The sequence below is a fragment of the Columba livia genome, chromosome 5 (genome assembly GCF_036013475.1).
Source record: "Columba livia isolate bColLiv1 breed racing homer chromosome 5, bColLiv1.pat.W.v2, whole genome shotgun sequence".
Classification (NCBI taxonomy): Eukaryota; Metazoa; Chordata; class Aves; order Columbiformes; family Columbidae; genus Columba; species Columba livia.
In genome coordinates, this window is record NC_088606.1 from 24262894 (window position 1) to 24285363 (window position 22470).

The 22470-nt window shown below is 41.4% G+C and overlaps 1 protein-coding gene across 4 annotated transcripts in view; it reads left to right on the forward strand.

Annotated features, from left to right (window-relative positions):
• POMT2 (protein O-mannosyltransferase 2) overlaps positions 1 to 22470 on the forward strand; it is a 30188-nt gene that overhangs the window by 1929 nt on the left and 5789 nt on the right. For 2 of the 4 annotated variants that reach the window (XM_065063798.1, XM_065063801.1), the window contains exons 4-20: positions 1085 to 1193; positions 2049 to 2157; positions 3788 to 3947; positions 6546 to 6652; positions 7601 to 7683; positions 8787 to 8896; positions 10987 to 11053; positions 11922 to 11994; positions 13718 to 13796; positions 14657 to 14808; positions 16478 to 16569; positions 17647 to 17723; positions 18896 to 18967; positions 19183 to 19242; positions 19449 to 19554; positions 21448 to 21588; positions 22229 to 22343. In XM_065063798.1, coding sequence (XP_064919870.1) covers positions 1085 to 1193; positions 2049 to 2157; positions 3788 to 3947; positions 6546 to 6652; positions 7601 to 7683; positions 8787 to 8896; positions 10987 to 11053; positions 11922 to 11994; positions 13718 to 13796; positions 14657 to 14808; positions 16478 to 16569; positions 17647 to 17723; positions 18896 to 18967; positions 19183 to 19242; positions 19449 to 19554; positions 21448 to 21588; positions 22229 to 22343 — 1712 coding nt within the window. Of the gene's footprint in view, positions 1 to 1084; positions 1194 to 2048; positions 2158 to 3787; positions 3948 to 6545; positions 6653 to 7600; positions 7684 to 8786; positions 8897 to 10986; positions 11054 to 11921; positions 11995 to 13717; positions 13797 to 14656; positions 14809 to 16477; positions 16570 to 17646; positions 17724 to 18895; positions 18968 to 19182; positions 19243 to 19448; positions 19560 to 21447; positions 21589 to 22228; positions 22344 to 22470 lie in introns of all 4 variants that reach the window. The other 2 variants (XR_010472848.1, XM_065063799.1) reach the window with 2 other exon arrangements.

Below are 22470 nucleotides of genomic sequence, written 5' to 3' on the forward strand. Positions count from 1 at the left end.
CTGGATCAGATCAGAGGTCTGCTTAGCCTTGTGCCTTGTCTTTAAGCTCCTTAGAAAAGTTTTAGTGATTGTATGGTGAATAAGTCTTAATGTCTGTCTGTGAGAGGCCAGGTAAGAAGGTAAGATGCTGCTGACTAGTGGGACTGCACTCCTGAGTGGGACAGATATCTTGCCTGTTCTGCAAAGGAAACATTGCTGGGCTTAGGCTTCTGCACACTCCATTGTGCCCGGATGCTCTGCTGGAGAGCCAAGGATGTCAAAAAGCCAGGACCATCCTTCTTCTTCCTGCAGTTTGTCACCATTCAGTTTGACACTGAGCTCAGTAAGCTGATGGAGCTGGGAGGAGAGAGGCTGAAATTACTATTCAGAGTGGTATTCTATCTGAAACCCTGGCTGTACTGCTGTCTAGGAAGACCGAGAGCCATAAAACAGCAGATAACATAAACCATAAAAGGAAAATGTGGCCAATTGCTGGTGCCTAGAAAAAAGCATAAAAACTGGGAAGGCTTACTTTCTTAGTTTACTTTCTGGGTCTCCAGCAATAAGTGGTTCTAGATTTGCCTGAGCCAAAGGTACGAGAAGTATTAGAACCAGACACTGAAGAAAACAAATTCTACTGTGATGCTGCTTTCTTTTGTTTTGGTTTATGTTCTTCCTCCTCCAACCATCCTCAGTCTCATTTGTGTAGGGGAGGTGATACTGGTCTGCTGAAGATATAAGGTACAGGTGTATTTTATTCTTAGATTTCATATTCTAATATCTTGTTAAAAAAAAGTTTAACATGGTGGATGTGTAGTGCACCTGCTTGCCGTGTCTTTTTATGAATATCTGATGTAGTCTAGCAAGAGAACCTCCAATTGTTGTTAATGACACCTCTAGAGACAGAACAGAGTAGGCAGCTCTCCTTCTCTGAACAGAATCTTTGTTCATTTGGCTTTTGTCTGATGTTCTTAGTGAGTCAATTCGGCTGCTGCAACACCTCCTGTTGTTGGTAGATGTGGAAGATGAAGGAAGGGAAAAGGTATGGGTGCGTGCTTACCCTCAATGAGGTTATAACTCATCTTGTGTTGTTTTTCTCCTGCAGTTCTGTGCATTCCTTGGCTCCTGCCTGGTTCCCTTTGCCTACCTCACAGTGTTAGAACTGTCAAAGTCACTGCCGGCAGCCTTACTCACAGCTTTCATCCTTATTTTTGGTAGGTGTTCCTTCTCCAGAAAGATTAGAGCAGGTTAATTGTTCAGAGAATCTAATTGCTGGATTATTGTATGTTACCTAGCCAGGGAATATTTGGGTTACTGAGAGAGGTTCCCAGAAGCAAAGTAATTCTGCTTTAAAAATATGAGACTTTTTAATTGTTGTACCCCTTGAGAATTTTACAGTCTTGTTTAGTTCACAGATACTTCTGTTATGTGCATAAGCACAGCGTTGGACTATAGTTCACCTCAATTTTAAGAATTTGTAGAAGATCAATGATCAGGAATGATTTTGCCCACTAGTGAAATATTGATGTCTCCCATATGAGTTATAGAGGTATTTAACAGCTTACTGGAAGAGTTCACAGTAAGAAATTTTAAAAGTTCCTTGTTGAATTGGGCCAAGTGGAGGAAATAACATTGCAAATGGAGTTACTGAGATTGGGTTTCTGTAAGAACACACAGATATTGAGGTAAGGAGACTTAAAATATCCAAGTCATATGCATTTTTCGTAGGTAGCATCTGAAAGATGTCTTCTCCTGTAGCATCCTCTGACACCATGCTGGTGCCTTAGTAGGAGGATCATTGCTGCTTGTAATGCTGTCCATCTGAATATGTCAGCAGCACCTCCCAAATGGGGTTTCACAGATACTGTTGTACTGCCTGGTTTTTGTGAATTTTTTTTTTTATTTGTTATCCAGATAGAAGTTGAAATATTCTCATCTGCTCCTGTTTCTAAAATTTCCCATGTTCCGTGTTCCTCTTGTCTTGACTACACTGAGGAAACTGGCTTTCTGCAATCTTAGATTCAGGTTGGGACTGCAAGCCTTTGACATTGTTGTGTGTCTGTTTGTAGATACGGGCTGTATTACTTTGTCGCAGTATATTCTGCTGGACCCCATTCTGATGTTCTTCCTCATGGGAGCTGTTCTGAGTATGGTGAAATGTAACAGCTGTGCGGATAGGTAAGATAAAGGTCATAATTGTGTTAAACTATAGGTACTCATCTTTCACACAGATAAAATACTGGAACATGTCTGCCACCTGGTAGTCTGGGTGAATGGCTGAGATGAGATTATTTCAGGAAATTTGAAGGTGAAAGTGACTCATGATAGGGGAGAGAAATTTTTAGTATGAGGGTTTGTGAAACTAGGGAGAAAATATTGTGGCTGGGGTAAACCAGGAGAGAGGCTTAAATAGATTATTTTAGCATGGAAGGAAATTTCAGCAGAAATAGTATTTATGGAACTGCAAATCTTGAAAATGAAGGGTAAAGCTTTTTAAAACTTGACAGGAAAAAAAAGTATAGGGTGTTGCAGGTCAGAGAAGAAGGAATGAAGGACAGTTAGAGCCTGTTCAAGGCTTTGCTCTGTAATGGCAAAGTTATTAATTTGTTATCTTGAACCAGTCACTTTGTCTCCAGGCTGGGGAAAAACAGCTCATGTGTGACTGTGGTCATATAAGCACTTATGAAATCCTGCTAGCTGAGGTAAATAGTGTAATTTGTTTGGTTTAGAGAAATTTGTACCAAAAATTTGAGAGACATATAGCCAGAATGTTTCTGAATAATGCAGTTAAGTTGCTCAGGATATTTGCTGTAGACCCATCCAGAGGGGGATGGTGGTTTATAGGTATTTGGGTATGTCAAAAGGCTTCTTTGTGGCTGGGCTGTACAGAGTAATTTCCCAAAAACGCATCCAGAGTTCAAAGGCATAAAATCTTAGAATACTGTGTAGTATATGTGAGCAATTTTTGTTTCATGAAGTGTTCAAGAACTGATTACATCAACCTTAGTGTGACCGCAGCATTCATGGCTAAAGTGCAGCCTGCAGTGTTATGTGGGGCCATTGAAGGCCATCCTTATCTACAACACGCACCCTAGGGAGTGCAAGCACTAAATTATGGGGCAGTACTTGATCAGCCCTGTGTACCTTGACCTGAACTTATTTCTCATGTTTTAGAGCTAATCCTGTTTTCAAACTAGTTGATTTTAAGCAAAATAAGAGCCAGCTCTAGCTGTTGTGTTGTTTAGCAGGTCACGGGGATTTTTTTATAGCCAAAATAGAAGCGTCAAGGAGTCGATAAAAGGGTTTTACATTCTGCTATCATATTTTCTCTGTTGTTCAGTTTTAGTTTAGTTTGTAATATGTTTGCTTTTTTTCTGCAGCTTTTGTTTGTGCTTTGGGTAGGTGTTTTCCACTATGGACTTTCTGCTTTAGGAAAGGTAGCTGTTCTTTTTCTCCTGTTCTCCCCCATGTCGTTAGCTTTTGGAGAGATGTAAGTTTGCATTCTATGGAGCAAAAGTCCTGTTTCTATTTTCAGACCTTGTGTCAGGCTTTCTTCACAGTAGTGTTTTAGCTTATACCTGGTGTCTATGTTCCCTTCTTTAAAGGGCACATCTAGGGTTGCCCATGTTTAAGTGTTGGGCCTTTCAAAAATTGATGAAAAAATTATCCTTCTATTCCTCATGGGCTCCTGAAATGAAGAAGAAATGTAACTTTGTAGGGTAACCAAACTGCTGTTTGTTTTCCTGACCACAGATGCCCATTCAAGTAGCCATCATTTGTTTGCTGACCTGCTCTATCTCTCCTGCAGGCCATTCTCTGCTTCCTGGTGGTTCTGGCTGAGTCTGACTGGCGTGAACCTTGCTGGAGCAATGGGAGTAAAGTTTGTTGGCCTTTTTGTAGTCCTCTTTGTTGGCCTGAATACAATCTCTGACCTATGGGGCTTGCTGGGGGACCTCAGCCTGTCACTGGTGAGTGTCAAAGCCTTTTCTTTACATTAAGGGTTTCTTTATTTTGTTTTGCGTTCCTTTGCCTTTGTAATTCTCCTAGTTATTGACAACCATGGAACTAGTCAAACAGCGATACTCTGTCTGCAGCAAACAGGAACATCTGAGATGGATAACAATGATTAAAGATGAGGGTTACAATGGAAAAACTATTGCCATATGCTTAAGAAACCCCACATATATCAGCAGGATATAATGTCATAAGAGCACAGCAAAAAGGTGGTTGCTTTTTCTCAAGAGAAATGATTACCTTTTCAGTTGGATGAATTTTATGGAGTCTAGGTTAAAAATGCTCGTTGGGAATCGCTGTGCAATGGCCCAAAGTGAGATGGTGTCCAACAGTTACCCGACCTTCTGAGGGGTAGGTTGTACCTGGCAGACAGGCACATCTTGCAGCACCCAGTTTGCATAAGCACCACAAGTTCAAGTGCTGCTTCATGAGAGCAGAGGGGCACAGGCCGCAGAGCAGTAGTGTCTGTCATGAGTCACAGGCATGCTCTGCAGCTTGTACTCTTGTAGCCAGTCGTGACGATGAAGGCAGCTGTAGTCTGCTCAGTTTCACACACATTTAGTTCTTACAAGCTCTAAGAAATTTGCTAACATGTTTGGGTTCCTTGTTCTAATATATTGCATTTAATTTTTGGGCACTGTGAAATCTAACATTTAGGAAAATACCTTGATGAACCATTTGCTGTCTTGAAGTCAGCAGGGAAACAAATTCTTCAAGCACATCTTTTTTAAAAGGTGTTCAGTTCTCCTTTTGTCTCAGCCTGTTCTGAAGCTTGACATTTCTGTATCTTACTGGTTTTGTCCTGTTTGTCTCATAAACAGAGGAGGTTTTGGGAAACTTTTTCTATTCCTGCTGTGTGATTTGTTTTCTCTGATTAATGTGAATCAATGTGGGCTGCAAAGATGCAGTGTTCCAGCTCTGGAGATGCACTCCTTGAGCAAAGTCAGTTAATTGCATTTGAAATGGAACAAATCCATCATGTCTAAGCTTTCTGCCAGCAGACGGCTGCACAGTGATTTCATTTATGCTGCTGGCAGCAAAGGCAGCAAACCCCTGAATATGTAAAGAAATTTACTCCAGAAGGTAGATGCTTTCTGAATAACTAACTATTTGGCAACCCTGGTGCTTGAGGAGGGAAAAAAACCAAAAAAACAAACAAAGGAGAGAGGATTAAACCCCTGAAAACCTGAATAACTTATCTCTGCATTTGTTATGAAACAACTCATGATAATTTACATGCAAGGTTTTTGGAACTAACTTGATTTCTAGAATTCTCAGCTTATCTTGGGCCACTGTTCTGGTTTGCTTGATGCTGTCCTTCATGTACATTTTCTTTTGTGACTTTGCATTGAAGTCTGTAATTAAAGAAAACCTTTTGACAAAGATTGAAGCATATTGTGGTCATTTTGAGCAGGGAACTGGACATGAGTTCATATGCCTCTCTGCTGCATGATTTTGGTAATGTACCCTCAATCAACATTTTTCCAGATGCCCGGTGGTTATTAAGTGTTCTGCTCAAGCACTTGGGCTGGGCAACTGCTCCCTTTCACTTCAGTAGGGTTTTTGTTTTGTAATGTCTTCAGATTTTTCTATTACTTCTGAAATCTTTGCATCTGTTATTGAGGGATGGAGGATGATGAGCTTAATGATTGAATGATAGGTACCATAAAAAAAAAGGAAGATAGCAAGTGTATATACCTTCGTCAGCTTTCAAGTTAGATGTGGACATTTAGCAAACAGCTCTTGCTATTTAGGGTGTCTTCTTCTCCCACAGCTGTTTATTACCCTCTCTGTATTTTAGAATACTTACTCTGCTACCAGCAGTGTCAGTAGGATGTGAATATGTAATTGCATCTTGAGCATCTGTGTACAAGCCACCTTTAGATAAAATCCTCTGCTTTTGTGTTGAGACAGCTAGAAACACTCACAGGTTTTGGTGCTGCCTTTTCTGTAACTTCTGGCTGAGGACCAGCAACAGCAGTTACAGTGTCAGAGCATCTGGGCTGAGTGAGCTGGTTTCTGTGAATGCAGCATATCTAGGGCCCCAAGAACTCCTTGTTGCAGTCAGACTTGTTGGGAGAATTGTATCTACTGTGCCTTCATCTTTTCATTTTCCCTTTTGCTTGGCTTTGACAGTTGCTATTCTGGAAGCCATCTCCTTGATGTGATTCTGTGTCAAGAAGTGTACTGCTCAGATAAACAAGTTAAGGTTCCTGTTTTCAAAGTGTTGTCAATGGGAGCCACCCAACCTCCTTTGCCAAAGTTAGGCATGACCAGAATTTTTGGAAGTTAAACTCTCCTATTGCCCATTTTTGTGTTCCTCCCAAGACCCTGAAATTTAAAGGTACCCCAGCTCCAGTTTTCAGAGATGCACAGCTAGCTCTGCCTAAGCTTTTACTGTTCCCTAGGCCTTTCTGAGGCAGTTTTGCAGCCTGCTGGGCTTGCTTGCATGGTGGGCTTCTGCTGTAGGACCACTGCTCAGAGTCCTGTGAGATAGAGAGTGGAGTTGTTCCTGCAGCTACACTGTTTGATCCAGGTTGTGTTTGTTACAGGTCGTGTTTGGGAAGCATTTACTGGCTCGTGTACTCTGCCTCATCCTGCTCCCGCTTGCCCTCTACATGACTGTGTTTGCTGTTCATTTTACAGTATTAAATAAAAGGTATTTCACATCTTTTTCTCCAGAAGAAGAATAATTTGCATTTGCTTTGAATTAAAGGCTATTGATTATGGATTTCTCTACTTTCAGTGTCAGAAGCACAGCCATAAGCTGTGTGTTTATTTAATTCCCTTCACAGACACTTGCATTGTTTTTAGAGAAAGGCTCTGGCTAAACTGGCAGTGAAACTGAGTTTGAGCTTAAGACTTTCTGAGATGCCACGCAAGTATCCTAACCAAACTTTCTGTCTCCTTTTTGTTCCTCCTCTCTTTCCTGGACCTGAAAATGTCTCGACTCCATCCTTTTTATTTTTGCTTTTATTTAAAAAAAAAAAAAAGTCATCCTGAAAAAGGCTTTGGCTGTGATTAAAAAAAAAAGTCTGAGTGTGCCCAAAGGGAGGGCTCTTGTCTGAATACCTGCAACCAAGGGATGCTTTGTATGTGCAAAGAGCACAACTGCTAGTAAGGTTAAGTAATATTTTTCCATATGCTAGCGTTAAGAGATGAGGTGAATAAGCATTTCACCATAGGAAAAAAACAAAACAAACTGTTGTTTTTCAGTTTAAGTCAATTGGTCTTACCACTACCCTCTTAGCAGAAGTGGGACTTAAGAAGCCACAGAGAAAAGCTTTGTTATTATCTAACCTGAGAGTGAGTCAGTTGATTTGCCATAAGAACACCTCCAAAGACAGTCAATGGTGCTTTTATGTACATCTTTATAACCTCAAGTCCTTGAAGCTCTGTACAATTTCCTGCAAGACTGTCTCTGTCTACTGTGATTCACAACATTAGAGGTGTGTGCATCCAAGGGAACTGCAGTCTGTCTTCTCCTAATACCATGTCTGGTTTTATCTTTTTCCTTCTGTAAAAACCATTTGGTAATGTATGATAGAGCTTTGTATGCCTGTTTTGCCAAACTTAGAATTGTCACATGCTTTGCTCTCATTTGTAGTGGTCCTGGGGATGGTTTCTTCAGTTCAGCGTTTCAGTCCCAACTGATCGGGAACAATCTTCATAACGTCTCCATTCCAGAGCGTGAGTGTCCAAAGGAATAAACTGCTTTGAGTGTTGTCAGTGTACATGGGAGTTTAAATAAAAACAGTGTCTCCTGTAAGTCAGGGCAGGACAGTGCAGGTTATGCCTTTGTGGTCATGGTCAGATCTGTGCTGTTCCTCTGGGCAGTTTTATATATTGGCAGAAAAAAAAAAGACTGAAAGTAACACCATGTTTAGTGCAAGGTCACTACCTGTCTCATCATATTCCTTCTAGAGGGAAAGATGCCATTTTGTGAGATTTGACACTTTCATGCACATGCATCTTTGTATTTTTTGGCCTTTATGTTGCACAAGACAACAAAAAGAGATTTGTCCTGTTCACTTTGGGTTTGTAAGTGTCTGAATGTATGACTTGTTTCCAGAATATTTGTAAATGAAAACTATCAACTCCTTTCTGACACAGCGTGCCCCTGGTTCAGCTGTGTTGTATTCCAGCATGCATATGAATTTTGGGGAAAGATGGCTCTGTGGTCATTCCCTAATCCTCAGACTGGCTGGGGACTACTAAGCCTTTGATATGGTTTAGCTTTCCGATTACTTCAGCTTCTCTCTGGCTTTTCCCTGCTCCAGAACTACTACTGGGAGAGCATCAGGTCCGTTCTCCAAGACTGTTGGGAGGCTGCGAAGCCAGGGTATCAGCTCCACAAGCTGCTAGCTGAGCTTGCCTCCCTTCCCTCGTGTGCTGCTCCAGGGGCTGGGTGATGAAGTGCTTCAAAGTACTCACATGCTTTTTAAACTTGATAATGTTTTAATTTGACCATATATTCTTACGGAAAGCTACGTCAAACCTCTCGTTAGTGAAATTACATACAAAGGAGCTGGCACTTCTGTTTCTGTTAAGACTAGGTGGGAGAATTTTAAGTGTTTCAGCCAAACATTACATAACAGTTTTACTGAAATGTGGTTGGGGATGGAAGACAAACTTGTGATGAGCTGTGCACAGGAACATGTCAAGCAGGAAATAAGCTTTCATCAGAACAAAGCAGGAGAATGCATGCTTCATCAGAGCACTGCAGACTAGTTGGTGGAGATATTTACAGGAGAGCTGCCTGATACTTTTTGTCCTCCTTCCTTCCCACACAGACTTGGCATACGGATCTGTGGTCACAATGAAGAACCTTCGGATGGCAGGGGGATACCTTCACTCCCACTGGCATCTCTACCCGGAGGGCGTTGGAGCTCGCCAGCAGCAGGTTTGTGTGCTCCAGCTGTGCTGCCTCTGGTTACAACCGTCGACTTGCTCCCACTGCACGTAGCGTTAGGTGCTGTTGTAACAGGAGCTATGTGTTTACTCAGCATCTGTTACTCTCTCAGTGCCACAACTGTACACTTGGCTTGGAAGTCCGAGGAAAAAGGATGCTTGAAGAGAGCTTACTGCATTGCAGCAATGGTAATTCACAGTAACAGGGCTTCATGGTTGTACCAAGACCATCCTCCATAGATGGAGGCCAAGAGGACTTGAAAATAATCTTCCATAATCAAAGTGCTGTTGTTACCTCAAGAAAGGCTGTAAAACTTATGTTTAAAACAAATATATTACTTTATCTTATAGGCTTAATTCCTGTGTTTTAAAAGCAACAGAATAGGACTGCTGTGTGGTGTTTTCACTGGCCTCTGTGACCTTACATGAATTACTCTCCTTTGGTGCTTTACTTTTCCTTATGTTTCACCAAAGAATTTGTAAGGTTTTGCTCATTTAAATTAGATACCTATACATTCGTAAGCCAGACATAATTAAACTATCTGAACTTTTTAAGGGCTTCTGATTAAGTGATTAAGCAATAAATCAGAGTAAAAATCAGAAATCATGTAACTATCACTAATTAAGTAGTACAAAAATTAAGTGAATTTCTTATTTTTGTCCATCATCATCAAGCTTCACAAGCCTTACGGCTTTTGCAGCTTTCCCAAGACGTATTTTGCAGTTTGCCTGTGTAGTGTCTAAAACTCGTTCTGAGCTCCTGGAAAGAAAGTTGCCAGATAAAAACAAGTGTTTGTTTTTTAACTCCCTTCGGTGTCTGTGGTGAGGAAGAAGTTTTCAGAAATGAAAACTTTGTCTCAATCTCCTTTTCCTGCTGTTCTTCCCAACCAAAAATTCTGATGTTATCATGTGACACTGATATTTATTACCGTAGGTGGCGATGTCATGCCAAAACTGGCTCAAGAATAGGCAAAATTGAAGTGCAAAGCATGTTTTATGATGCTAAAAGCAGGGAAAGGGGATTTGGTGAGAATGGTGATGGGAGCTTACTTGAGGCTAAGTGGGAAAGGATGGAGATTCCCCCCTGTGCTCCCTGCCCTGGAGGCAGGACAAGGTAGGGGACTGGGACAGTTTGGGGGCTGTGGAGAGGGAAAGGAAGCTCAGAACTTAGAGGAGAATTAGGGAGGAAAAGATGGAGGCAGTGATCCCTCTGCCTGTTCCTTTCCTTGCTCACCTGATGATACAACCTTAAGGTATGAGGTTCCAGCTCTCCTTTTTTCCCCCACCCTCAGACACTCTGTCCTGCCACGCACGGGGACATCTGCTCCCACCTGAGTGGGAGGCAGAGGTCTGGCACTGGTCTAGGGTCCCACAGAGCAGGGTTGGTGCTGCTGGAAGAGAGTGAGCAAAGTGGGCGCAGTTCCTCATGCGACTTGGGAAGGTCGCAGCACCTGAGGGCCAGAGGCCCGTGGTGCCAGGAGGAGCAGTGATGGCCTGTGAATCTGAGCAGGCTGGTAATGATTAGCTGGGTAGCAGGTGCGGCTTGAACAGTTGATCCCTGAATATCTGGGTAGCAGGTGCGGCTTGAACAGTTGATCCTTGAATCCTTCTCACCTTGCCTGGATCTTTGGCAGAAGTATTATGGTTGTCACAGGCAGCCTGTTGTCAGGAGTCTCTACCAATGATGCCCGTCTGTAAAGCCAACACTCTTTCCACCTCCTGGTTCTGGTGCTGGCCAGTGATTATTCAAAAGTTCAGGTTTGGGTATCCTGTTGTTGTACAAGGAGCCTCTGAAGTAGGGTGAGAAGAGGTCAAGCTGCGTGGTTGGAGGCTGTTACTCACGATGCATGTGAGCTGCCATTAAGTGTAGTGCTCCTGAGTGCGTGGGCTACGCTGAACAAGAAGTGTGATGTGAGTGAAGGAGTGGCCAGCAACTGACTTTCTAAGGGGCAGTATCATAAAAGTCATCCCAGGGTTTCTGTTATTAGTGCATTCATTTGGGACTTCAGTTTGCTGGCAAATGTGTGTCTGCTGTCACCAGCTTTTTTCTTGTTTGGTAAAATAAATTATCTGTGCTTTCAGGTCACTGCCTACTTACATAAAGATTTGAATAACCTCTGGATTATAAAGAAACGTTATTCAGATACAGGTAACAAATAGCAATAAAGTGCCTTTTATAACTGCTGCTTCAGTTTTTCACATAAATATTCTGGGTTCCCTCCATTGCAAAGTATCTTTCAGGGATATGAGGGAGAGAGGAGGAACAAGGGGAATCTGGCTCCATCTTGATTAATGCTGTTTGTGTCTAGTGTAGTTTTGGTTTCTCTCCAGATTGTACAGCTGATGTAAAAAGGTTTTCTCAGCTGATGGTTGCATTGGCGTCTTTTCAGCTAGGTAGGACTGCAGATAACAGAGAGGAAATTAATCTGAACTCAGTTAATATTTTGTGAAACATATTATTGTGACTGTGGGTCCTGGAGAAGTTGAGTCCTGGTACATTCTGATACATTGTGTTTGACTGATTTCCATGGATACTTACCTGGGACAAGATGGTTTGTACATAGATCTGTTCTTTTATAATGTCATATAGAGTAGCTGAGGCATGTTTGGCCTGGTGGAGTTTCTTTTCTTCACCTGCAGCATGTATATGTAAAAATTAACAGGAACTTTCCAAACAAAAAATGCAAATAACTTAGCTATAACAAAACTATAATTAGTGTTGCAAGACTAATTTTCTAGTTCTTGAGGAACAAACATATATCTATAGTTTTGGTGTTCGTTTAGCCTGACCAAGCATACTCTTTAGTTAAGGGCAGTATGTGCTGCTTGGGGCCGTGTTGCTTGGAGCAGCCCTCAGGGCTGGTCTTTAAACTAGAGCAGTGGTTTACACCAGGCTTAGTCAACAGAAATTAGTTTGCCATATGTTGTCTGCTTGAGGCATGAGCATTCCCAAGAAACTTTCTAAGACCTTGATATGTTTATCAGTGTGTTGATATGATTAGTTTGCCTTCCTTCAGCAGATCTGTCAGACCCCTCAAGCCCTGTGGAGTTTGTGAGGCATGGAGATATTATTCGTCTGGAACATAAAGAGTAAGGATGATTTCTGGGATTCAAAGAGATTGCGTGATGGAATAAAATTGGTGGGAGATTTGTCCTGCTGGAGACTGCATTGTTAGGCCGGCACAAGCAGGCCTTGTGACAGAGGTGTCTTTATATCTGCATTTCCAGTGTGGGGTTTGTGGAGTTTTTCTTCGATGGTTTATGTTTAGAAGGGTGTTAAATGGGAAACTTTTAACAGAACCACACAACTTCATTAGAAATGCAGAGGCATTTGTTCAGCTGTGTGAGGTGCAGTATTAAGGGTAACTCTTCTGCAAAGAAGCAACTTCAAAACCCTCATTCTGTTGCTTGTCCCCACTCTCTGAGTTTTCTAGGCAAATAGTGTGTTTTTTTGTCAGTGTACTGCAAGTGTTGTTTCCTAAGTGCGCAGGCAGTATCCACCTGCTGAAGTTCTCAACAGCGCTGAGATCACAGCAGTGAAATGCTCTTAACAAAAATGTTGGCTGGTGCCTTCCCTTTCTGTAGGCAATACCTGAGAGGAAGCAGGGGAATCCTAGTGACTTGATATTTAATCTTCATCTAGCCTAATGTCACTGTGCCACGATGCTCTGAGCTGTTGCAGCTTTGATTTCTTAACAGAAGCTCTAAACTTGTGAACCTGGAAATGATCTCATATTGCATTCAATACTGTGTGTTCACAAATCATTGCTTAGGTTTCCAAAATTATTTTAATATTTAAAAAAATGCCTTGAATTTTGGGTTTTATGACCCAATGTATAATAATGAAGGTGATAACATCTTGATTAGGCAACAGTGGTTAGGTCTTCATAGGATCTCTGGAATGGGACGTGACACTGCAGTGCTGCAGAAGAGATCGGCAGGTGGCTCCCGTCTCCTTGTGAATGAACCTCATCCAGCCTGCGCAGGATTTGGCAAGCTTTTTCTGGTTGCCCCTGTTAGCAGTCCCTGTTAGGATGGGAGGCTGTTTGTCTGCGCCGTGTACAGCTTGTGCTAATGGGGGGCACCCAGTAAATCTGTGCCTGACTAAATAGTACAATCCTTTTCCTCAAAAGTAAAACTGATAGTCAAGAGAGGTCGGGATCTTGCTTTGCTTCTTGCAAGAGCAGGACTGTTAGTCTCACCTTATGTTTCATTTAAAACCAAAACAACAAAGTCTTTTTGACTTGGAGGTAGTAGATGGTAGCTTGAGGGTCAGATTTATTTGTGAAACAGGGAGAAGAGGGGACTTTGAAAAGATGAATAGGACAAAGGGTATGGTTTTAAACTAAAAGAGGGTAGATCTAGACTTAGGTATAAGGAAGAAATTTTTTACAATGAGGGTTGTGAAACACTGGCACAGGTTACCCGAAGAGGTGGTAGATGCCCCATCCCTGGAAACATTCAAGACCAGGCTGGACAGGGCTCTGAGCAACCTGATCTAGGTAAAGATGTCCCTGCTCACGGCAGGGGGGTTGTACTAAATGACTTTTGAAGGTCCCTTCCGACTCAAACTATTCTATGATTCTATACTATCCTCCATTTCCAGAACTGCCTGGTGTGGCAGGAGCTCAGTGTCGTGTGGTGGGAAGCAGCAGTGTCACTCTGTGGCCCAAGGCTGCATCCTGCCCTCCCTCACCTGGAACGCAGTGGTTAAAGTGCTGACAACTCTGGGAATGGCTCAAACCAAAGTTCGTATCACAAACTGACTGAGACATAAAAATAAAACAAGATTTGACTTTTAATTTCATTTCAGAACTTCTAGAAACCTTCACAGTCACCGGCATGAGGCTCCACTGACAAAGAAGCATTTTCAGGTTACTGGCTATGGAATAGTAAGTGAATGGCAAGATTAAAAAAGGGCAGCTCCTTCTTTTGGGGATAGTTCATACCATGCCAAGGGGATTTATTCTTGCTTTTTTAGTTTGTTAGCCAAGGTGACAGATGTGCATCTACCGTACTGGAGGAAAAATTGATTTAGTATGAAATCGCTTATCTCATATTTAAGGTCTATTTAGTGTGAACACAGACAAGAAAATAACTTAAGCTTTTACTGCCAGTCTAACTTTGGCAACGTTCAACTCCATAAATGCCAAACTAAGCAAACTTGAAGTTGCTCTGACAAGTATTATTTTATGTATTTGGCCTTGTCACATAGACGAGTGCCTTTTTTGACAGAATGATGACAGAATTTTGAATCACGAAAATGAAATCTGCTTTGAGGGCTGAATATCCAAATGCAAGGGGCTGTTGCCTAAACCCCTTTTGTGAAGCAGCCAAGTTACCCCTGTTTAAAATGTAACTCTGAGCCACAGTCAAGTATGAATTGGAAACAAAAAAAAATTTAAGGTTGGCAAGATAAAAATGTATTTTTGAGTAGTTGCTCGTGTCTAGAATAATCTCTTCCTGATGGAAAAATCTCTTCTGTGAAGGCTGTTTCGTTTAGCTTTGCCACCATTGGAGTTTCAGATGTTCCTATTTGCAGTGCTTCAATCCTGTATGTCTTCTAGTTAGTGGTTTGGTTGGGTTTTGGTGGTTTTTTTTTTGGGTTGGTTTGTTTGTTTGGTGTTTTTGCTGTTGTTGTGGGTTTTTTGGGTTGGGAGGGGGTTGGTTTTTTTGTAGTGTGTTTTTGGTTTTTTGCTTTTTTTTTTTTTTTTTTTTTAATTTAACCTCCTGTGGTATGTTTGCATGATAGAATGGAACAGGAGACTCCAATGATTTCTGGCGGATTGAAGTGATGAGCAGAAAGGCTGAGAAGCTCATCAAAGTCCTACGGAGTCAGGTCCAGCTAACCCATGTGGCCACGGGGTGTATATTGGGCTCTTCTGGAAAGACTCTGCCAAAATGGTAAATAGCTTGTAATCCTTCTCCACCCCTGCAAGGCCTTGAGTTGAAATGCTCTTTTGCTCAATGGTACTTTTAAACTATGCAATAACAACATTTCTTCCATTTCTTTATCTTAAAAAAAAAAAGTAAATAGCGGTACTAAAAATATAACAAGAGGAGAAGATCTGGGTTAGTGTTGTGCAGTCTGTTACAGTGAAGGTATACAGCTCTGGAAAATAATATCCTGTACTAAGAGATCTGAGAGTGGCATGGGTGTAGATCTTGTCATCTGGAAAGTCCAGGAGGGGTTGACAGGTGTGTTCTTCAAGGCCCATTTTATCCTTGGGATTCACAAAGATTACTAGAAACTGGGGCAGTTCATACTGTTCCATGCTGTAATCCTTCAAATTTCTTTTTATTGGTATTAATTTCTTTTGTGGTTGAAAGTCCTTCTGCCACGCAGCATCTAAAGTGAGAGCAACAGTAACAACCTGCTTTTAGCAAGGGCTGTGATTTAATATATCCTTGGATTATATATCTTCATCATTGAAGTGAGGTGTGTGCAGAGATGTGCAGAGCAGTGCCAGGCAAGCTGCCTTCTCTGCAGAGCTGCTGTGCTCTGGAGGATGCTCACATGGATCCTGAAGCAGGTGGCTGTGCAGTCATGTCGCTTCTGTTTCCAGAGCAGCCGCCGTTGCTGCCAGCTGAGGTTTCCCTTCACTGTGTTATGGTAAAAATGGCCTCTGAGGGATCCTGGGGATGCTGAATCATAGTGAGCGCAGGCTGGTGACTGCCTGCTCAGGAATGCAAGTGCCATTTAGTCTTTGACCAGTAAAGCTGGGCTCATGGGTAAATAATGTAATTGATTGAAAAAAAAAAATCACTGCCTCTGTCAACATTTGAGAAAGGGGTTGTTGTTGTTTTTTTTTTTCCTGTAACGCAAAGTTACCCTCTGAATGGAAGTTGTTGCCACAAAATACTGGTAACATTAAGAGCTGAGGGCAAGAAGACTTAAATGCAAATAAGTATGGTTAATTGTTTTTTTTATATATATATTTTAGGAATTTAAAGGGGAATAATCACTGTCCTTCAGAGAATTAAGTGGTGATTAATTAACGGAATTAATTAATTAGTGGAGTTAAGCCTGCTAAGTGGTGACTGGTAGAAAATTCCTTATTAATCTGTCACATTACTGCAGGGTATAATGCACTTTCTCCCAAAGTGCTTGATGTGACCTTCTAGAAATAGGGTGACAGACTAAATGAACAGTTGGTGGGATCCTCTAAAGTCATTCTTTTATTTCTGTAATACAGTTTTTAAATATGGTGATTTTCTTCTGGAGACACTGTAAAGGTCGACTTGAAGTAGTTTCTATATGTCAGCGTGCATCATCTTCAAAAATCTTGCTGCCTGTGTATAGACTGAGGTTTTTTAGTTTTGATGCCCAAAGTTAGAAACATGGTTCAAATATTCAGTAGAATTTTGCTGTTGGCTACCTTGTAAATCTGTTTTGTTTTCTACATGGTGCTTAGGGCATGTAAGAGTGTGCAAGAGTGCAGCTGCTGGGGTTGAGTAGTATAGTAGGTATTATGGGAAAGTGTGAAGCTAAATGGGGACAAAATCTCATGTGAACTGGAAATACTGAATGATCTTTTGTGGGGTGGTGACTAACTGTTCTGCTGCTCCTCAGGGGTTGGGAGCAAGTGGAAGTCACCTGCACACCATACCTGAAGAAGAGTCCCAATTCCCTCTGGAACTTTGAAGATCATATCAACCCTAAGTGTAAGGCATTTATTTCCCTTTGCTTCGCGGGTGCATCTTGGCTTGCTGTTAAAGGTTGGGATGAGCTGTCAGATGGCAAGAACCAGCCTTCAGTGTTTGGGATTTGTGTGTTTTTCTCAGCTCAAGTACAAACTTGCTGAATTTGGGCCAGTTGTTGAGAGATGCATGGCCTTTTTTGGCTTCACTGTTTGTACTGTAAACTGGTGATAATGCTTCAAGTGTAGTGGGAATATAAAGACTTATAAAAATATTTTGAAGTCTTAATGGATGACAAAAGCAAGAAGTTTTATAGGCACTGCGGTACAGGCTGTAAGACATACTGTATGAGCATGTTGTATAGATTTTAATGATTTTTTTTTTTTTAAAGTTAGGATCTGCCTTGTTCCGGTGTATATTCTCTGTTGGAGCCATGCTAAATAATGACTTTGCAGTACCTTCAAGTAATGGACAGTAGAAGTGTGAGAGAGGCTGGGGAAAGAACTGAGTTTGCCAATAAGGACAGATGGGCTTTGCAGCCTCATCCAGGAGTTAGAAATCTGTCACAGCATCATTTGGCCTGAATTATTCAATATAATTTTCATCCTATGAGTTGCACATGACTTGGGCTGAGTTCTGAGTCATTAAAAAAAACTGATGCTCTTCATCCTTTGAGCAAACCAAAGGGAAGGAGTCCTGGGCTGTTGACTTGGTAGAATTTCCCCTTCTGTTGTAATGTGTTTTACATTCCCACACTCGTGGCTCATTCAGAGATAAACAGCAGCCTGTGAACAGTATATCTCTAATTTCAGCTCGAAATATCAATCTGTTTATTTCATGCTCTTTTATCTGTTTCTCTCGCTTCTGGAAGTAAAGGAGGAAATCTAGGAGTACATCAGTTGTGAAAATCATTGGGGGTACTTTTGACTGCAAACCTCTATGTTTAGAATATGAATTAATTCTGTAGGGACTTAAAAGAAGTGCGAGAAACAGATTTGTTGCAGGAGTAGAGAGTTGAATTGATTATGAAAGAGGCAAACAAAAGTAAAGCATGCAGACTTCTAATCTATTTTTCTCTCTTTTTTCTTTTTTTTTTTAAAGTGCCCAATATCAGCCTGGATGTTTTGAAGCCTTCTTTTGCAGAAATTCTGCTAGAATCCCACATGGTTATGATCCGGGTAGGATATCATTAATTCTAGATTACAATTTTCTTCCTTCTTTCTTTGGAATCAAGAAGAAACAGCATTTTCTGAGATATCTGGATGATTGCTGCAAGCTAGGGCAGAATTTACATGCCCGACCAGCCTACTTGAATTTATATTTAGGAAAAGGGGTGGTCTTGCAGCTGAATCTTCCAAAAGTTTGGAAGCCTTGGACTTGATGCCTGGCCCCGCTGTTGGTGTGATCTAGATACTGCCTACTTGTGTAATCCCTCCACTGCTGAAATTTGGTACTGTAAAGGAGAATTGAAAATTTTCCCTACTCTACTGGAAGGTTTTAAAGTTAAATTAATATTTGTGAGGCAGGGGATATTAATGTGGTCAGAGACAGGAAAATTAACTAAACAGAATCTTGGGAGAAAAATAAATGTTTGGATTGAAAATGGAAAACTTCTAATTTTTTTAAAAGTTCATTGAGACGCTGTGTTTTGTGTTTTCCTCTTCCATATTTAACCCTGAATTAAAAAAAATAAAATAAGAAGGAGCTGGAGTTAATATTTTTGGCGGACTGCTCTTGTGGTCCTTCCCCATGCTTATTCTTTGTGCTCTCGGCCACAGCCCTTCTGCTTCCAGCTCCTCAATCCTTTGTCTGATGAATGAGAAGTTACTGTTTTGAGAAAGGAGTCTAAGGTTTTATTTGCTGCTGTTTGTACAGCTCTTTTCAGATTCCTTAAAGAAAGGAGGTAGTCAAGAACATGATTATTAATACTAAACATTTCCATGGCAACCAGTGATAATGCTGTCTCAGGTAAGGAAGCACTTCCAGGAGTTTCCATGGAAATAATCTTTCTGAGGCTTTTATTTCAGAGTGCAGAGAAACCTGTTGAAGTAGTCTCGTAATGAACGAAAGGTCTTGCTTATGCAAGATGTGTCCTCAGTGACAGAAAAGCTGGAGAACTGAGAGACTAGTGCCTCTAATGGAACCCAAGTAACATTTTCACTTGCACAATAATGTTCAAACATTCATTTTCCTCATTGTGACCACCTCTAGAAGATGATGTGTTTATGTAGTTAGTGAGAAAACAGCCTTTACTTGAGTATTCATGTATGTTTGTGTACCCAGACATTTCTGTGCAGGCTTTGCAGCATAACTGCCTGCTCATTCACATTTTATCTTGACTTTTCTGTAGGGAAACAGCGGCCTCAAACCAAAGGACAATGAAGTTACATCCAAACCTTGGCACTGGCCCATCAACTACCAGGTATATTGATCAATCCACCTTCCTTCCTGTTTTCAAGTGCTTTTGCTGTGCTTCTTTAAGTGTAGCACCTCTTCAGTGGCATTGGAGATGATGTCAGCTTTACTTTGTAGCACCTGAGCTGCATGGATGGGAATTTGTTTCGCCTTGGACACTGTGCAAATTACAAACTTGATTGATGCAAACCCATTTTACTCCCTTATGGTCTGTTTCCTCAGGGCCTGCGTTTTTCTGGTGTCAATGAGACCGATTATCGGGTTTATTTGCTGGGAAACCCGGTAAGTTGGAGTGGGAGGTTTCAAGCCAATGTGTTTAGCAAACTTTAGCTTACTATTACTTCTGCCAGTGACAATTATTCTCTTCCTCCTCCTTCTATTGGGCTGCTTCTCATTGTACTCTTATGTTTGCATGTAGCTTTTCTCTTCCTCTCATATGTGCATGTCCAGCCTGAAGTCCCAAATCTTTCTTTTTTTTCCCTATGTAGGTGATTTGGTGGCTAAATCTGGTAACTATTGGGTTATATCTTCTGATAGCAGTTTCCACTGCAGTGGCCTTGAAGAGAGGTGTCCAACTGACTTCTGAACTCAAAGGTGAGGTCAGTCTTCGTATCCTGCCTGAACTATAGAATCACAGTTATCTGGGTTTCCTGATACAAGAAAGCTCATTCTGAGACTCCTGTATTAAAAAAAAAAAAAAAGTCTTTTTTTTTTATATTGTATTAGAACCTTGGGGGTTGAAAAAAATACACTCAAGGCAACTTTGTTTACAAAACACTAAGCTATGTAGTGCTTTGAAACTGTAGCACTGAACGGTGTGACTGTTAACAAAGGGTTCCATACTAGAAATAATTGCTCTGATGAACAAGTATTGCTTTTTGCATGGCAGGCCATTCTTAATGGGTTGCTGAATTTCTTAAGCCTGTAAGACTTGATCAGGAATCCTCAAGTCAGCAAAGGCCCTGAGACACCTACTTGGCCAAAGAAAAGAGCTCTGGACATGACTCAGAGGCAGGAGATGTGATCAGGGGCCTGTCAAAAGTGTTGCCACTCCTCTGCTGGAGATTACAGAGCCGTCCTGGGTGTAAGCTGGCATCTTAAGGTGATCCAAAGATATGAGTCTCAGTAGCTTTTGCTGCCTTGTTTTCTTGTAGGAGAGAAGGACTTGGATTAGTCAGTAGCTCACATGCCAGCCTTGCTTTGCAGGTCAGCCCCCAGCTTAGCATGGGAGTTGCTTATGAATTGGTCAAGGGCCAAGATGGTGGCCACGAGTGCTCTCAGTTACATTGAGTACTGCAGCTCAGAAATTATCATCTGTGTATCTGTTGGGAAGTCTATCTTTTATCTGGACATATCAGTAAGAAAAGGTGATAAAATGTGTGTCAGGGGAACCTTCCTGATACAGAGATCTACTGGTCCCATGGCTTTTGGCTTGTTCTGCTTTGCAGACTTCCAGAATGTTTTTTCTAGTAAAGATACTTAACCCACATAGGTTACTGATAATAGGCTTCCTTTTCAAAAATACATTTTGCAGGCACCTTAAAAGGGTGTGCATGGCAAGACTGTGTGTGTCAAGGTTAGTAAACAACTGAGCTTGGGTTATCAAGCAGTGTCCACAAGGAAAAGAGTGTGAGTTTCATATCTGAAATAGTTTAATAAAAACAGGGCAGGTCTTTAAAAAATACTGCAAGGGGCTACCTGTTTTCACTGTAAGGGAGACAGACCAGCTGAATCAGTGCTCTGCTGTCAGGCTCTGCATGTGCTCTGTACTGCTGTAGTAAATATGGTGGTTTGAAACTAGAAATGTTTCCTGGTATTTATGCAAAGCAAATGACAAATATAAGAGATGAAATGATCCTTTATTATGTCCAGTGCCAAGGATATAGAGCTTTTCACAAGCCCTAATAAGTCATTCTTTGACCATTCCAGTTTACATCAATGGTTGCTTCATTTTGTGGATCTCTTTGTGGGAACTGAATTCTAAAATATTATGTAAAACTATAAAATTACACAATAAGTTAGTGGCTAAACTGTATGCAGACACCAGAGCTCTCAGTCCCTTCTCCAGGTTCAGAAAGCTCGGCAGCATTTCCTTCCAGGAAAGGCTGGCAAAGTGATGATCTGCGTGGCTTGTAGTCTCATTACAGAGAGAATAAAAACCATCAGAAACTGGAATGGCCTGATTAGTCTGATGTGCATCCTGAGAAACTGCAAGGTCAGTCTTAACATAGAGTGTAGTCAACCTCCTGCCAGTCCCTTGAGACTTATGTCTTTGTACATCTTCTCTGATAACGGTTCTCCTGAAGAGTGTTTGTATGTTCGTAAAGAATGCAGCTAGGATGTTGCAGAGGCTTGGCACAGTTTCAGACCAGTACATGACTTCCTGCAAAGATCAGTCCAGTTGAGTTTACTTACTGGGATAAGGCTTGCAAATAGGAACTGTAGTTGATTTTTTTCTCTGCTGAAGTCTGTTTATTTGTGTTCCAGAACTGTCCAGAGTTGTGCTATGTGGTGGAGCGCAGATGATGCTGGGCTGGCTCCTTCATTACCTCCCTTTTTTTATGATGGGCCGAGTTCTCTACTTTCACCACTACTTTCCTGCCATGCTTTTTTCTAGCATGTTGACAGGTAAATTCTAGAGCCGGGGAAAAGACAAGGCAGAGTAACACTGAAATTCTATTAAATGGAATGTTTGCAGACTAAACAGTATAATTTATTAGGTTTTCTGCTTGCTTGTGCAAAGTGCTTAAAAACATCGACTAATTCAAAATGTCTTTCACAAAGCAGCTTGCGTTGCCAAATTCTTCTTTTATTTTTTTTTTTTTTTTAGCACCCTGAAGAGGCAGTCATGCCTAGTGCTTGGGGCATTTAAATTTAGCAAAACTATTCCTGTTCTCTGCTGTGTCACTGCTCTTGTATATGCTTTTATATAAGTTACTTCCCTTTTGTTTGCTGCCATCACTTTTATGTCATGTCTGTTTATAATTCAGTCTTGGTGTTTTTTCCTGTGATTTTGTACCAACTTAGTTAGCATGCTGGGGCCCAGATCTCCTTTGCATTTATTCAGATGGAAAAGTAGAAAAAAGAACCTTCTACTAATACAAAACAATCCCTATAGTTCTGAAGGTTACCTGGGTAAATGAATTTTAAAATTGACAAGGTCTTCTTGTGTTAACAGAGCTTTATCAGCCCAGTGTATGACTGAATGTAGCAGCTCCGTTCTTTGGCCTCTCCATTGCTTCTGACTTCCACCTCTTCCTTCTCCTAGGAATCACCTGGGACACACTACTAAAGTTCTGCGCTGGGCTTTTATCATCCAGTACTACAGCTAGAAAAGTATATGGAGCGGGGTTCCTGGCACTGTTCTTGCTCATTGTGTACAGGTGAGTGCTGAAAGCTGAGCTTTCCCTGAGTGTGTGACAGTCACTGCCTCAATGGAAACCTTATTGCCTGTTAATTATCCTTAGCCTTTGTCTCTGCCTCTCTTCTCTGCTGAACTTCTCAGGCATC